The sequence below is a fragment of the Rhinolophus sinicus genome, chromosome 17 (assembly GCF_057876585.1).
Source record: "Rhinolophus sinicus isolate RSI-liver-muscle chromosome 17, RSI-T2T, whole genome shotgun sequence".
NCBI classification, from domain to species: Eukaryota; Metazoa; Chordata; class Mammalia; order Chiroptera; family Rhinolophidae; genus Rhinolophus; species Rhinolophus sinicus.
Genome location: NC_142517.1, coordinates 79961541 through 79976425, shown reverse-complemented (window position 1 = coordinate 79976425; position 14885 = coordinate 79961541). Strand labels below are relative to the sequence as shown.

The following is a 14885-nucleotide window of genomic DNA, read 5'->3' as shown; positions in this document are numbered from 1 at the left end:
GAATGAAGCTTCATTGGTTCATTCACTCAACACCTGCTATGTGCTGGGTGTTGTATTAGGTCTCAGAACACAACGGTGAGAAAGGTAAGAGCCATCCCAGCCTGGACAGACTCAAGAATATAGTAGAAAAACATGAGTAAGCAACCCTAGTACCATGTGGAAGTGCTACATAAGGAAAAAGTTCAGTGTCATGTAATTACATAGTGGTGTGCTTAGGGAGAGGAGGATTTCAGAAAAGGTGAAATGACTACATGTTGTGATTTGACGGTACTGTTCACAGAACATCCAAGGCGAGAAACAAGAGGAAGCGGCAAGAGAAGAAGCTGAAGAGCTAAGCAGGATCAAGATCACGGAGTGTCTTCAACCATGAGTTTCAGTTTTACCTTGCAGGCAATGAACAGTACACCACTTAATTGTTTTAAGCACAGGACTCTCCGGATTTACTCTGGTGGTGACAAAATGGATTGGAGGAAGGCAATAATGAGAGTAGCTGTTATTCAGTGAAGAAATAATGGCAGTGGGAATGGAGTGGTAGTCAGATATTTAAAATGCAGGATTTCCCGGATGTTTTTCTAGACTGGATGTGGAGAACATGAGAAGAATAAAAAGTTAGGGATGATGTTCAAGTTTCTGGCTTTGGAAATTAGATGTGGCGCATTAACTGATAAGGGGTATTCGCAGAAAAGAAACAGGCACCTAGAGTGTGAAATATAACACTTGCGATGTAATCAAGTGGAGATTCCTTTTAAATATGAGCCTCTTGAGAGGTCTGGGCTACACACAAGAAATGAGGGAGCCATAAGTATGCAAGTGCTAAGTAAAGCTGCTAGAGTGTAAGCAAGCATCCCGAAGGAATAGAGCATAAGAATGCCTATGACTGAACCTTCACGGTCACTGAAAGGCAGAGGCAGAGAAGAGCCTGGGAAAGCAGACTGAGTACATCAGCAGAAGAGGTATCAGAAGTCATAAAATAAGGAAAAGAAAAAAATCAAGAGACTGTAGTGCCTCAAAAGGCACAGGAAAAGTTGATACTAAGAGAAGACAATGTGAAAGATTGCCAAGAATCATGTAAGATAAAAGATTGAAAGATATTCACTGAACTTATATAAGCATGTCATTGGTGATCCTGATTTTTAAAAAGAATAACTAGAAACAGATCATCAGATAATTTGCAGGAAGAGAATTATTTCATTTAGAAGATGACTGATAACACAGCAGGTTCCTCAGTCTTTGATCCCATTATGAAAGTGGTTAGGTGCATTTCTCCCTTTGCATTCCAGAGGGCTGAGATAACCTGTGTAACATTTAAAAACCTGAATACTAGAATAACTGTATTTTGATCATCACATTAAAAAACAATTGGATAAAAAGCTAAAGTCAACAATGCTTTTAAATAAATGCACTTTTTAAAAAATCACAGGTTGTTTGAAAAAAGAAAAACCTAAGGCGTTTGTGCAACCAAGATACCAGGCGTGGTGTATATGTGGGTGTGGTGGTCTCCTGTGGTATCAGGCCCAGAGATTCAAAAGCCCTATGGATACGATGATCTTCAAAGAATTTCCTGAGAATCTGTAATTCTTCAAGTTATGTTTAAAAACTACTGAATCAATGGCACATCACGGTAGACTTTTATAATGGCCCCCAATGGAATACGAGTTACTACTGTAAGTACAACAGTCCCCTCTTATCTGTGACTTCACTTTCCCGGTTCAGTTACCCACAGTCGGAAAATTTTCCCAGTGTCGACATGGTCTGCTCCTGACGACGAGTCCAAGTCCCCCAAAGCAGACGATCCGCCTTCTGATGGATCTCCAGGTCAGTAGTAGCCCAATGCTACCTCACAATGCCTATGTTGTTCACCTCATCTCACCACGCAGGCATTTTATCATCTCACATGATAACAAGGGTGAGTACAGTACGATAATTTTGAGTCTCGCCACATTCACGTAACTTTTATTACAGTGTATTGTTATAATTGTTCTATTTTATTATTAGTTATTGCTGTTAATCTCTTATTGTACCTAATTTAGAAATTAAACTTTATCAAACATATGTATGTATAAGAAAAAACATGGTACTGGCAGTCTGACTTAGCAATGCTTTGACTTACGATTTGTCAACTTTACAATGGTGTCAAAATGCTACGCATCTGGTAGAAACTGTACTTCAGATGGTGAATTTTGCTCTTTTCCCGGGCTAAAGATATGTGGTATGATATTCTCTGGTGATGCTGGGAAGCGGCAGTGAGCTACAGTTCCCAGTCAGCAACATATTCACAAGGGTAAAGAACTGATGCTCTTCAATGTGCCATTTTTGATTTACAGTATTTTCAACTTAACGATGGCTTTATCGAGATGTAAACCCATCGTTAAGTCAAGATACATCTGTATAGGGTTAGGTATTATCTGCAGTTTCGGGCATCCAATGGGGGGTTTTGGAACATATACCCTTTGGATAAAGGCAGACTACTGTACCTCAATCTCAGATGCTATCAACCGTGATTAGATGCCTTTCTTTAGTGAAATTCTAAAATCTCCAATAGCTAAACAAAAATATGAATGTCTGCCTTTTCATTAGAAGTGTTTGCTATCCCAGAAAAAAGATAATTGAATATGGTCTACATTGCACATGAAAATCTCAAACCCAAGAGAGAAATCCAGTAATTTTATTAGTTAATTTTACATAAAGGCAAACATAAATGACAAAAACCACTGATTTTCCCATATTATTCACTGATAATGAACCCTAAACTGACAATATCTGTCCATTCCTTCACTCCCTTAAAAATTATAGCTATCGTTCAAGTGAGGAAAGAACAATAAGGGCATCACGATTCTGCCAGTTCTTCCATTAGTTCAAACAAATGCTTCCTTAATTGCAAAATCCACTGAGGTTGCCAACTTAAAGGTGCTATTTAAATACAGAGCAATTTTTACAACCACAGATAATAAACAAATTATATTTAGATAGTCAAATAACAACTCCAACGACTAGACCATAAAAAAAAGTCTTTTAGTATTTATTGGTCACAAACAGTTAAAATACAAATTTCTACTAAAAAATTGGCATTCTTATTGTCGCTTTACTAAAAAAATCACCTAGTAACTCAAAGCAAGATTATAGGTAAAAGCCCACAAATTCCACAAGTACAACACTATGTACAAGTGTTTAACTCTGTTTTATTTTGGGTCAAAAACAAATCATTTTAAAGCAGTTCAAGCACACAAAGAAGTTACTCTTAAGGTCTAATTTTTAATAGCAGTCAGGTGAATTTAAGAATTGTTCTGATAAAACTAGAAAACACATGAAATTTAAATAAAAATCATCAGTGTTGACGCAGACAATGCTGAAAAACTGAAAATGGGATTTAAGGAAATCTAAAATCTGAAAGACAGTTTGCTAAATTCTACCAAATACCAAATGGGTGAGATGGGGTATTTGAAACTTCAATGAAACGTCAAAACCTCGTTTCATGTATAGAAACTATCTTTATTTTTGGTGATTATTATATAACAGAACTTTTATGTGTTTTTCATTCATCCCTTATTCTTCTGTGATTAAAATTAAATTGACAAATGAAATAGGAAATGACCAGAGAATTTCAGACATACGAAAATGACATAAGCCAAGTGATGACTAATTCAAAGAATGCCCATGATTACCATTCTCGTTAGCAGCACTCAGAATCACCATTAGGGCCGAACAATCTAATCTAGTATTTTAATACTCTTATTCTACAGAATGACACTAAGGCCGGAGAGAGAAAATGACTTTCCCAAGGTAACTATTCTGGAGAGCCCAACATAAAGCACACATCTCCTAGTTCTCACAGTTCATGTGTTCTTTCACCATAGTGTAATGCAGACTTTCTATATTAAAAAAAAAAAGGCAATGTTTGTTTTACTCTATTAGAAAAACTATCTGGCTCTCTCATGACTGACGATGACTGACATATAGTACATACTAAATTATGGTAGTTGGTTCCCACATCAAAACTTCCTTTAAAGCTAATTTGACTACTTAGTAAGAAAACATGTCTTCAGTCTGAATAGTATAAAGTGGAAATGACTTGCAAATGTATATATAATTAGGAGTTATTTGACCAGTGGTTTCTCTGACCTCTGATTTACTCTGTAACTACCACTGTATAATCCCAGAGGTGGATAAAACCCTCTATCCCACCCCATCCTTCATTGTTAAATGCAGCCTGGCCACCTTCCCCGCACAGCTGTTAAGATACCAAAAGGATTTAATAGTTCAACAAAAGCATACAAAGCACTTCACCAGATTCTCCAATGCTTCTCCTAACATCAGAGAATCTGTTTCACCAATGTCAACCTTGGTCATGTAAATTTCCAGGTAAAATGAAAAATGAACCTAAGATGCTTCTACCCAAAATGTTTAAGCACTCTCACAGATGAAAAAACAAATGCCAATGAACACCATTTTACTGTCAACCAAAAACACTTCAAAAAAGGGGAGTGCCTCGTTATTAAAAAGATATTACCGGTTAAGTTCTAGGCCTTGGATATCACCAAAGCAATTCATATTACCAGGTATTACGCGTTAACGGAATTTGGCTTCCTTCACTAATTAATTAAACACAATCATCACATTTGCAAATGTCCACCATACCCACATCACTAGGGATAAATGCTGTGTCACTGAGAAAAATATTTTTCTGAAACCAAAAGGAAACTGTCAAAGAAGCTCGCTAGCCTGTGCCCTCCGGCTACTCCATTCCCTATGAAGGGAGCCAGAAACGAGTCTCCCTAAACCCACGTGCTGCCGTCAGATGGGAAGCCCCCTGACCGGCACAACCCATCAACGAAAGGCTGCAACCGCTGGGTTCCACCTCCATGGCCCAGCGCTGCTTCTCACCATTTCCAGGTGAGCACCGGGGCCTTCGGGGTGTCCGCTGCCCGGGGCCGGACTGGCCCTGCCCTCCGGGGTCTTCCGCTCACTGTGGCGCTTCTGGCCGCTGGCTTCGCCTCGGCCCCCGGCCTCTCGGCGCCGTCGCTGCCGGCTCCACAGGTACATGGCACCCGCGCCCAGCAGCAGGGGCGCCCCGACCGCCAGGGCCAGCTGCCATCGCGGCAGGCCCCCAGTGCCCGGGGCCGCGGTCGCACCTCCGCCGCCGCCCACCCCACTCCCGGAGCCGGGCGCAGCCGCAGCGATCACCGCCGCCTCTATAGGTTTAGAGGCGGCCATGACGGGTGTCCTCCGCCACCGCCTCTCTGCCGGTCGCGGGCGCCACAGTCACCAGGTAGTGCGCGAAGGAAAACCGGAGGAAGGGAAGGCAGTGAGCGAGCGAGCACGCTAGGAAGCAGAGCGTGCGACAGAAAAGGGCCAGAGGTCACCGGAAGCCCGAGGCATGCCGGGCCAGACCTGGCTGCCCTTCTCCTCCCTTCTTAACCGTGGGGGGGGGGGGAGGAAGAGGAGATAATCACTTCCGGTTGAGGGACACTTGGGGTCAGGTGGGCGTCCTGGGCAGCCTTTTCAATTTCCTTTCACCCCGCTGCTGTTGGTGACACTAACGTCTGGGGTCTTGGGTCTCCAGTGGTAGCTGATGTCGTTCGTTCCCTGGGCCTTCAGGAAAGGGCCGAGGGCCCTCTTGTCTAACGAGGCCGAGGAGCTGCGCGAGTACAGCGGGCTTTACGGCGTGCAGGCGACCAGACCATAGGCTCCACCGCAGCCCTAGCAATGGGCGGGACTGGCAGAGGAGTTGAGAAGGTTATTGGCTGGCAGGAGTGGTAGGCGGGACGTAGGCCGAACTGCCCAGGTTATTGGTGGAATTTGAACCCTAGTTGTCTAGTTACCGCCACGTTGGCGCTTCCTAGGGTTCAGCGGCGGTTAGCTTGGTTGTCTTTCCGCGTGTCCTGGAAACCAGCGGATAGGAAGGACTTTTAAAGATGTGAGAGGAAAGACGTCAAAGCTGAAGATAGCGTGCTGTATCACCACTCTTATCTCTACCATGGCCAAATTTTACTTTGGATGATTTTGAGGCTATTGGGGTAACGGCAGACTGAAATCAGACTGGATGGAAATCGGCAAATCCAGGTTGGCTGAACTGAGACGGCTTGAATGTGGTCCCTGCGGCTCCCGGTCTTCACCAATTGCGAAAGCGATGACATCTGTGTGTTGTTACCAGGTTCTCGAATTCAGTGGGTAGAAACGTGAAAGACCCCGAGTTCCCACCTTTCCTTTACGGGTTTGTGTTTTCTACTGGATTCCGCCTGGCACCCCAGCCCACACCACGCTCCCTGGAGCACTCGCCCCCTCCTTCCCCAGTGCTGTGATCCGCCCACGGCCATGCTTGTTTTACTTTAGATGTCTCAACCCACTTACCTCAGCCCTCAGATAGAAAGTTCAATCCACAGCAATTCGGTTGGTGCAAAAGTAATTGGTTAAAAGGTTAAAAATTGCAAAAACCGCAATTACCTTTGCTCCAACCTAATATTACATATCTAATAGTTTTGTCACGAGGCCTTTTAAAATAGGAAAGTTTCCTTTGCCAGGAATTGTTTAGAATTCATAGTATTTTAAAGAAGAAAAGACAAGTATTAATAGAGAATCAAAATTTAGGACTATGGCGCCCATTTCAGGTATACTGGTCTGCAGACCTTTATATTAAAAATGTACAAGTGATCGTTTACCTTTGGGGTACATTGGAGGATTTTCAACATCACAGTAGCACTACATAAAAGATTATTAAGTGGCAAAAAAATAGATTGGTTAAATTAGAATGCCCTAATTTGAAAGTTTCAGGATCATTGCTTTTCTCTTGCTTCATGTAAGTTCCTATCAGGAAATTGCTTTCAGGCAACAGGGTTCCTTAGCAACAGACTGAAGAGATGAGCTGAAAATGATAGAAATAGAATTGAATTGATCAAATACTAATTATTGCAGGTAGTGCCCGCTTTGGCAGCACATATATTAATTGTTGCAGGCAAATGGCTTCTCTCCCTTCCTGATTCCCAACCCCCCAAAGCAAGTCTTCTGCCTGGGCATGTGAGTTCTACCTTGCCTTTTCAGAACAGAGTTAACATTTTTCTTTCCTGAAATTGCCATTTTTTTCTGCAGCCTCATAGGGAATTGTAGAATGCTACTAATTACAAACTGTTGGTGGGAAGTAAAACATTTGAAGTTTTTGAAAAAACTTATTTATTGGAATAGATAACAGATTGTTATGGTTACAATCCAAAAGCTGTAAAGTCTTTCTCCAGCCCCTATTACCCAGCCACCCAGTTCCCCTCTCCAGAGGAAATCAGTGTTAGAGTTTCTTTTTGTTGAATTAACTAATATTTAACTGAAGGGTTGGATTTTATTAAGATCGGCACTAGTAAATGAATTCTTTCTTGCTACTTTTATATTATACTTTGTTAAATATTCCATTTCCATTCCTGAGCCTATTAATTTCTCCCATTTTCTCTGTCATTTCCTAAATGATTATATAGTATAGAACTGAGTAAGAATGTCACTAGCTTTGTCACTAGACCTTCCCCCCACTTCTCCTGCCTTCCCACCCCCCATTCCGGTTCAAGCCATTGTTTCTCAGTCTGGTTGTGTAGGACACAGCTTGTGGGGACAGAGTCCCAGAGAGTAGTTTCCAGGCTTTCGGACTCACATGGAAAGGTGCTGCCTCGGGTAGTAAATGGCCATCAGCTGTGACTAGTTGGCCATCAGCTGTTACCAGTTAGCCATTAGCCACTGATATAACTGCCTGTTGCTAAACTAGCAAGCGCAGACTGCAGTTAGCAAGTGGGGTCAGTTGACAGATATGCAGACAGCAGATTGTGGATTGTGTGGCTCCTGCTTCCTGTGTCTCTAACCCACCCACCAGCGAGAATATTGTGGTATAACTCCCCTATCTATGGCTCCGTGGGTGTTCCTTGTTGACCTCACCATGTCCTGGGTCCTTATGCAGGGAGCAGGAGCTGAGACCCCACGTAATATTCTGTGTGACACAGCTCCCTGGCCCATGCTGGTATTATGAGCCTTGCGCTCCTCCAGGCTGAGGCAGTCGGTTGCCGATTGTTGGTTGACCGCTTACAGCGGCCAGCTGCTGGCCGCTCACGATAGCTGTCGGACACTCATGGCAGCACACAGCAGCCCGTGCAGCCAGTGGCAGTTCATGGCAGTTCACACTGATCTCCGGCTGCTCACGGCAGCCCAGCTCCAGGGAGAGCCGTTGTTCACAATCTTAGCTGTAGAGGGTGCAGCTCACTGTCCCAAGTGGGAATAGAACTGGTGACCTCAGTGTTAGGAGCACGGCGCTCCAACCACCTGAGCCAGCAGGCCGGCCCTAGACCTTTCTGAACTGGTGCATAAATTTCTAAGCTGTCAAATAGCAAAAACACACACCTCTCAGGTTATATTCAAGATTTAGTTCAATAATATTTAAGGTCTTTTTAGTGTAATGTTTGTTATAAAATAGTAGACAATGCTTAGTTCATTTTTTCCTAAATTTTAAAGAAGTTAGAAAATTATGTCTCCATCCTAAAAAATCAAAGTTTTGTATATGTGGACATAGACATTTCCTTTTTTTTGTTTTGTTTTGTTGTTGTTTTGTTTTGCCAAATGAATTGAACTCAATAGAAGAAGCTTTTTTCATCTCTTCTCTGGTCTGTATCTTAGGAGGCAGTTGAGTGAGGTAAAATGTCTAACCGAGTCATGCAGACCTGAGTTCTTAAATTTTAATACCACTGAGCTTTGTGACTATGGGCACCTCTGCTTTCTACATAATGTGACCAATGGATTAAATGCTTGCTAAAGCTCCTTATAGCTTTAAAATTCTGATTCTATCCCCTCAATTGTCACTGCTACAGGAAAGGTTTTCCGAAGGTTGGTGGATAGCTGGTTGATTGGTGTCTAAGTCTTTCAGTGAGTCCACAGACATACTTATATTAAGCACGTACATACACAACTTGATTCTCTTTCAACGCTTCCTTAGGCTTCCATTCTCTCTCTGTTTTTCTTCACTGAAAAATTACTGGAAAGAATTGTCTACACCTGTTATCTCTATTTATTTATCACCCATCTTATCCAAAATCTCTTATAATCTAGTTTCTAAGTTTATTACTAATCTGAAATGGCTTTCAAGGTCACTAAATTTATTGTTTGTTTTGGTCTTCATATGCTTTCATTGAAGCACTTGATATTTCTCATTCACTCCTTGAAACGTTGTTTTCCCTGGCTTCAGGAGACTGAATTTTCCTGGTGGTTCTCTCTGACCAATCTCTAGATAAATGCTGCCCAGTAGAACTTTCTGTGATGTAGGAAAGGCTTTATATCTGTGATGTCCAATATGATAGTCACTAGCCACATATAGCTATTGATAGCTGGTGTGACTGACTAAATTTTTCATTTTAATTTAAATTGATTTAGGTAGCTTTGTGTGGCTAGTGGCTGCCACATTGGACAGCACAGCTCTAGATATGCAAATATAGGAATCCTTAAGAATTTGTCCTCTTGGGCCAGCCCGGTGGCTCAGGCGGTTAGAGCTCCATGCTTCTAACTACAAAGCTGCCGGTTCGATTCCCACATGGGCCAGTGGGCTCTCAACCGCACGGTTGCCAGTTCTATTCCTCCAGTCCCGCAAGGGATGGTGGAGCTCCGCCCCCTGCAACTAAGATTGAACACGGCACCTTGATCTGAGCTGCCTCCCAGATGGCTCAGTTGGTTGGAGCGCGGGTTCTCAACCACAAGGTTGCCGGTTTCGACTCCCGCAAGGGATGGTGGGCTGTGCCCCCTGCAACTAGCAATGGCAACTGGACCTGGAGCTGAGCTGCACCCTCCACAACTAAGACTGAAAGGACAACAACTTGAAGCTGAATGGTACCCTCCACAACTAAGATTGAAAGGACAACAACTTGACTTGGAAAAAAGTCCTGGAAGTACACACTGTTCCCCAATAAAGTCCTGTTCCCTTTCCCCAATTAAAAAAACATCTTTTTTTTTTTTTAAAAAAAAAGCAGAATTTGTCCTCTTTGTCTTCAGTCTCTCCATTAGTAACCAAAGTACATCTCATGGCTTCAAGGGCAATTTCTCTGAAGATAATCTCTATCTACACATCTGGAATGCCATCTCTTTCACCTCTAGCCCTATAATTTCCTACTGCTTACTGAGCAGCTTTGCCTGGATGCCTCATTTTTAAAAATGTGACTCATCTTCCTTTCTCATTGTTTTCCTTTGTGTAATCCGTTTTTTTCCTCTCATAATACCACTGTTAAACCTTACTGGTTGCTAATAATTGAAACCTTACATCTTTTTGGACCTTTGTCTTTTCCAGCCCTACCCACCCAAGCACATGTGGATATACCAGTATATACATATGTAAACATGAAATCAGCTGTGAAGTCTTGCTGATTCTTTGTAATATCTTTTTAAATATTTTTCTTCCTTTTCATGACCCCTGTCACTTCCCAGGTCAAATATGTGAAAACATTTAAAAGTATGTCTAATACATAACAGGTGCTCAATAAATAGGAGTTTTTTCCCCTTCTCTTTTCTCTTTTCCATTTCTTTCATCTTTCCTGGATGCTGAATTAGCTTCCTAGCCTCTGGTGCCTCTCTTCTATGTATCGTTCTGCTCCTTGGTACTAGGTTACTTACTCTTCCCAAGGCATAACTCCAATTTCATTCTCAAGCTGAAAGACTTTTAGGCCCTGTCCAATTCCTATCAGGTTAGATGTCTCTGCCCACCCCCATCTCTTCTCATATGTTTTGCCTCCTTGGTCTACATTCTAAGCATTTAGTGCTGTTTGAAATTATTTATTAATATGACTTCTCAATAGGACATAAGCTCCATGAGGATAGAAACTGTTTATCTTATACTTCTAGAGACCAAAAGATAATAAGTGTAATGGTTAATTTTATGTGTCAACTTGACTGGTCCATGAGGTACCCAGATATTTGGTCAAACATTATTGTGGATATGTCTGTGAGGGTTTTTGGATGAGTAAAGCAGATTGCCCTCCCTGATGTGAGGCTGTAATCAGTTGAAGGGCTGAATAGAATAAAAAGGCTGACCCTCCTTTCAGTAAGAGAGAGGCAACTTCAACTGCCTGCCTACCTTGAGCTCTGGGACATTGACCTTTCCCTGCTTTTGGACTTGAACTGAAGCATTGGGTTTTCTTGGGTCTTGAGCTTGTCAGCTTTCTGACTGAAACTTAAACCATCACCTCTCCTGTGTCTCCAGTTTCCCAACTACAGATCTTGAGACTTCTCAATCTCCATAATTGTGTAAGTCCATTTCATATATATGCATATATGTGTGTATATATATATTATATATATTATTATATACTATTATATATATATATAATAGGATATATATATATATATATATATATATATATATATATATATATATATATTCTATTGGTTGGTTCTGTTTCTCTGGCAAACCCTGAGTAATACGGCTTCTGGAACCAGGAGTGGAGCGCTACCGTAACAAATACCTAAAATGTGGAAGTGGCTTTGAAGCTGTGCAATGGGTAAGAGGCTGAAAGAGTTGTAAGTCGCATGCTAGAAAAAGCCGAGATTGCTCTGAAGGAACTGTTGGTAGATACTAGAACATGAAACGTGATTCTGGTGAAAGGGAGCAAGCTGGAGACAAAACTTCCATCTTCTAACAAAAATATATAAATAATCATGAATGGAATGTTGGTAGAAATATGTTAAAGGCCACAGTGAAATCTCAGATGGAAAACAGGAGCAGATTGTTGGAAACTGGAGGAATAGTCATTGTTATAAAGTAGCAAACTTGGATGAATTGTGTTCTACTGTTTTGTAGAAGGCAGAATTTGCACCTGATGAAATTGGATATTTAGCAGAGGAGATTTGTAAACCAAGTATTGAAAGTATGGCTTGGGTCATCTTTACTGCTTATAGTAAATGCAAGAGGAGAGAGATGAATTAAAGAAGAAACTGTTAAATAAAAAGGAACCAGAACTTGGAAATTTGGAACATTCGTAGCCTATCCATATTGCAAAACAAAACAAAACAGAAAACAGAGAAAGCTTGTTCTAAAGAGGACTAAAGGTGTGGCTGAATAACCATGTGATACATCATGAGTACAACTCATAGACTTAATCATCCATCTCAGCAGAAACCAGGACTAGAGATGGGATTATACAAGCAGAAACACTGCCAGCTGGGACTAAAGAGGACTAGAAAAATGGGACAGAATAAAGGAAGGCTGTTGGACTTTTGATGTTTTACAGCTATTTGACTATAAATATGCTCTATCCTTCTAGCAATGGGAAGAATGCTGCAAAGGCTGTTCTGAAATCAGGCCTGCCACTCCTACCACAGAACCAGTGGGTAGGGCTGGTTTCTCCTCTATTTCAAAGTGTGGGGCCACAAGGATGCCTGTACCCAGGGCCTCAGGGGCAGGGCCACCCTGCAGAAAGCTGCCTGGGTAGGGCGGCCTCCACCCTACACTGTGGAGGTGACACTACCCCCTTGTGGGCCTGGAGGGCATTGCACCAAAATGGATTGTTCCTGAGCCATAAGATCTAATGGAATTTGCCTTGCTAACATTTTAGACTTGCTTGGGACCTATTACCCCTTTCTTCTTCCCTATTTCTCCCTTTTGGAATGGAAATGTATACAATATACCTGTCACACCGTTGTATTTTGGAAGCACAGAACTTGTCTAGTTTTACAGGTTCACAGCTGGAGAGGAAGTTTGCCTCAGGGTGAATTATATCTCAAGTCTCACCCATACATAGTTTAGGAATGAAACTCTGATGCAAAACAGTATGGAGGTTCCTCAAAAAATTAAAAATAGAATTACCTTATGTCCCAGCAATTCCACTTCTGGGTATTTATCCGCAGAAATCTAAAACACTAATTTGAAAAGAGATATGCACTCCTATGTTCATTGCAGTGTTATTTACAATATCCAGAATATGGAAGCAAGCTAAGTGCCCATCAAAAGATGATTGGATAAAGAAACTGTGGTACATTTATACAATGGAATATTATTTGGCCATTACAAAAATGAAGCGTTACCATTTACAACAACATGGATGGACCTAGAGGGTATTATGCTAAATGAAATAAGTGAGACTGAGAAAGACAAATACCATATTATTTCACTTATATATGGAATCTAAAGAACAAAATAAATGAACAAACAAAACAGAAACAGGCTCATAGATAAAGAGAACAAACTGATGTTTGCCAGATGGGAGGGGAGTTGGGGGCCTGGGTGAAAAAGATGATAACATTAAGAAGTACAAATTGGTAGTTACAAAATAATCATGGGGATGTAAAGTACAGCATAGGGAATATAGTCAATAATATATTGTAATAACTATGTATGGTGTCAGGTGGGTACTAGACATTGGGGGGATCACTTTGTAAGTTATATAAATGTCTAGTCACTATGTTGTGTACCTGAAACTATTATAATATAATATTGAATGTTAACTTTAATTGAAAAAATAAATAAATGAAACATTGGACTTTAGATTTTAGAGTGGATGCTGCAATGAGTTAAGGAGCTGATGAAATGGAATGAATATATTTTACATGCAAAAAGGAGATGAAATTTAGGGGGCCCCATTCCCTGTACCCAAATCTGTATTAGTCTCCTAGGGCTGCTATAACCAAATACCATAGACTTGGGTGGCTTAAACAACAGAAATTATTTCTCATAGTTCTGGAAGCTGGGAAGTCTAAGATCAAGGTTCTGGCCAATTCTGTTTCTGATGAGGCTCTATTTCTGGCTTGCAGATGACCACCTTCTCTCTGTGTTTTCACATAACCTCTTTTTTTGTGTTCACCAGGTGAGTGGGAACGAGAGAGAGCAAGTTCTTTAGTGTCTTTTCTTGCAAGGGCACTAATCCCAACAGACCAAGGCCCCACCCTCATAAACTCATCTCACCCTAATCATCTCCCAAAGGACACGTCTGTAAATACCATCACATTGGGGGTTAGGGATTCAACATTTTAATTTTGGAGGGACAGAAACATTCAGTTGAAAGCAGCGTATAGTAGGCACTCAATACATTTTTTTTTTAAGTAAATGATATGGAAGAGTATCGAAAAAAAATATGAAATAGGTAGAATGTTTATTTTATTGAGTGCCTACTATATGCAGGCCTTTCTCTGAACTCACAAAAGACTTTTTCTAGAGCTTTTTTTAAAATTAGAATTTATTGGGGTGACAATGGTTAGTAAAGTTACATAGGTTTCAGGTGTACAATTCTGTAATACATCATCTATATATCACATTGTGTGTTCACCACCCAGAGTCAGTTCTCCTTCCATCACCATATATTTGACCCCTTCTAGAATTTTCTTAAAACATATTTTTCTACCTCCTTTTATAGAATTATAGTTGTCCTATCTCATTCCTGGACTAGAAGAAGTCCAGATCTATGTGTGATTTTGTATCTTATAGTGTCTAATACAATGCCTTCTCTAATGTTATATGTCAAAGCAAAGGAATGTATTTTCTCTTTTTGCATTAGACCATAGAGATTTTTCTCCCCCATAATGAACGCATTGTCATAATTATTTTTTCTCACGTGTGCTACCAATACTCAATTCCTAGTCCCTGGAGGGTGTGGACCATGTTCTTGTCATCTTTATACTCCCACCTACTAGGGGACTAGGTATGGAACGGGTGTTTGTTAACTTATTTATCTACCCAGCTTGATACCCGAAACATGGTCAGTGCTGAATAAAGAGTTGATGAAGCGTTTGTTCAACGCTTCGGCTCCATTCTCCATTACTGTTGCCAACATTAACAATCTGGTGTCACCACTGCTGTCCATCACCAATGGTGTCAGCTGGGAAACCATCACCTGCTGCGACCACTGCCATCACCAGCAGTAGTCCTCTGCCATCAGCACCAGCATCATGGATAC

The 14885-nt window shown here is 41.2% G+C and overlaps 1 protein-coding gene across 1 annotated transcript in view; it reads right to left on the bottom strand.

Moving 5' to 3' along the window:
• TOMM70 (translocase of outer mitochondrial membrane 70) overlaps positions 1 to 5668 on the bottom strand; it is a 34009-nt gene extending 28341 nt beyond the window's left edge. The window contains exon 1 of the mRNA XM_019756491.3: positions 4882 to 5668. Coding sequence (XP_019612050.2) covers positions 4882 to 5211 — 330 coding nt within the window. The 5' untranslated portion in view covers positions 5212 to 5668. The remainder of the gene's footprint in view (positions 1 to 4881) is intronic.
• Positions 5669 to 14885: the final 9217 nt, after the last annotated feature.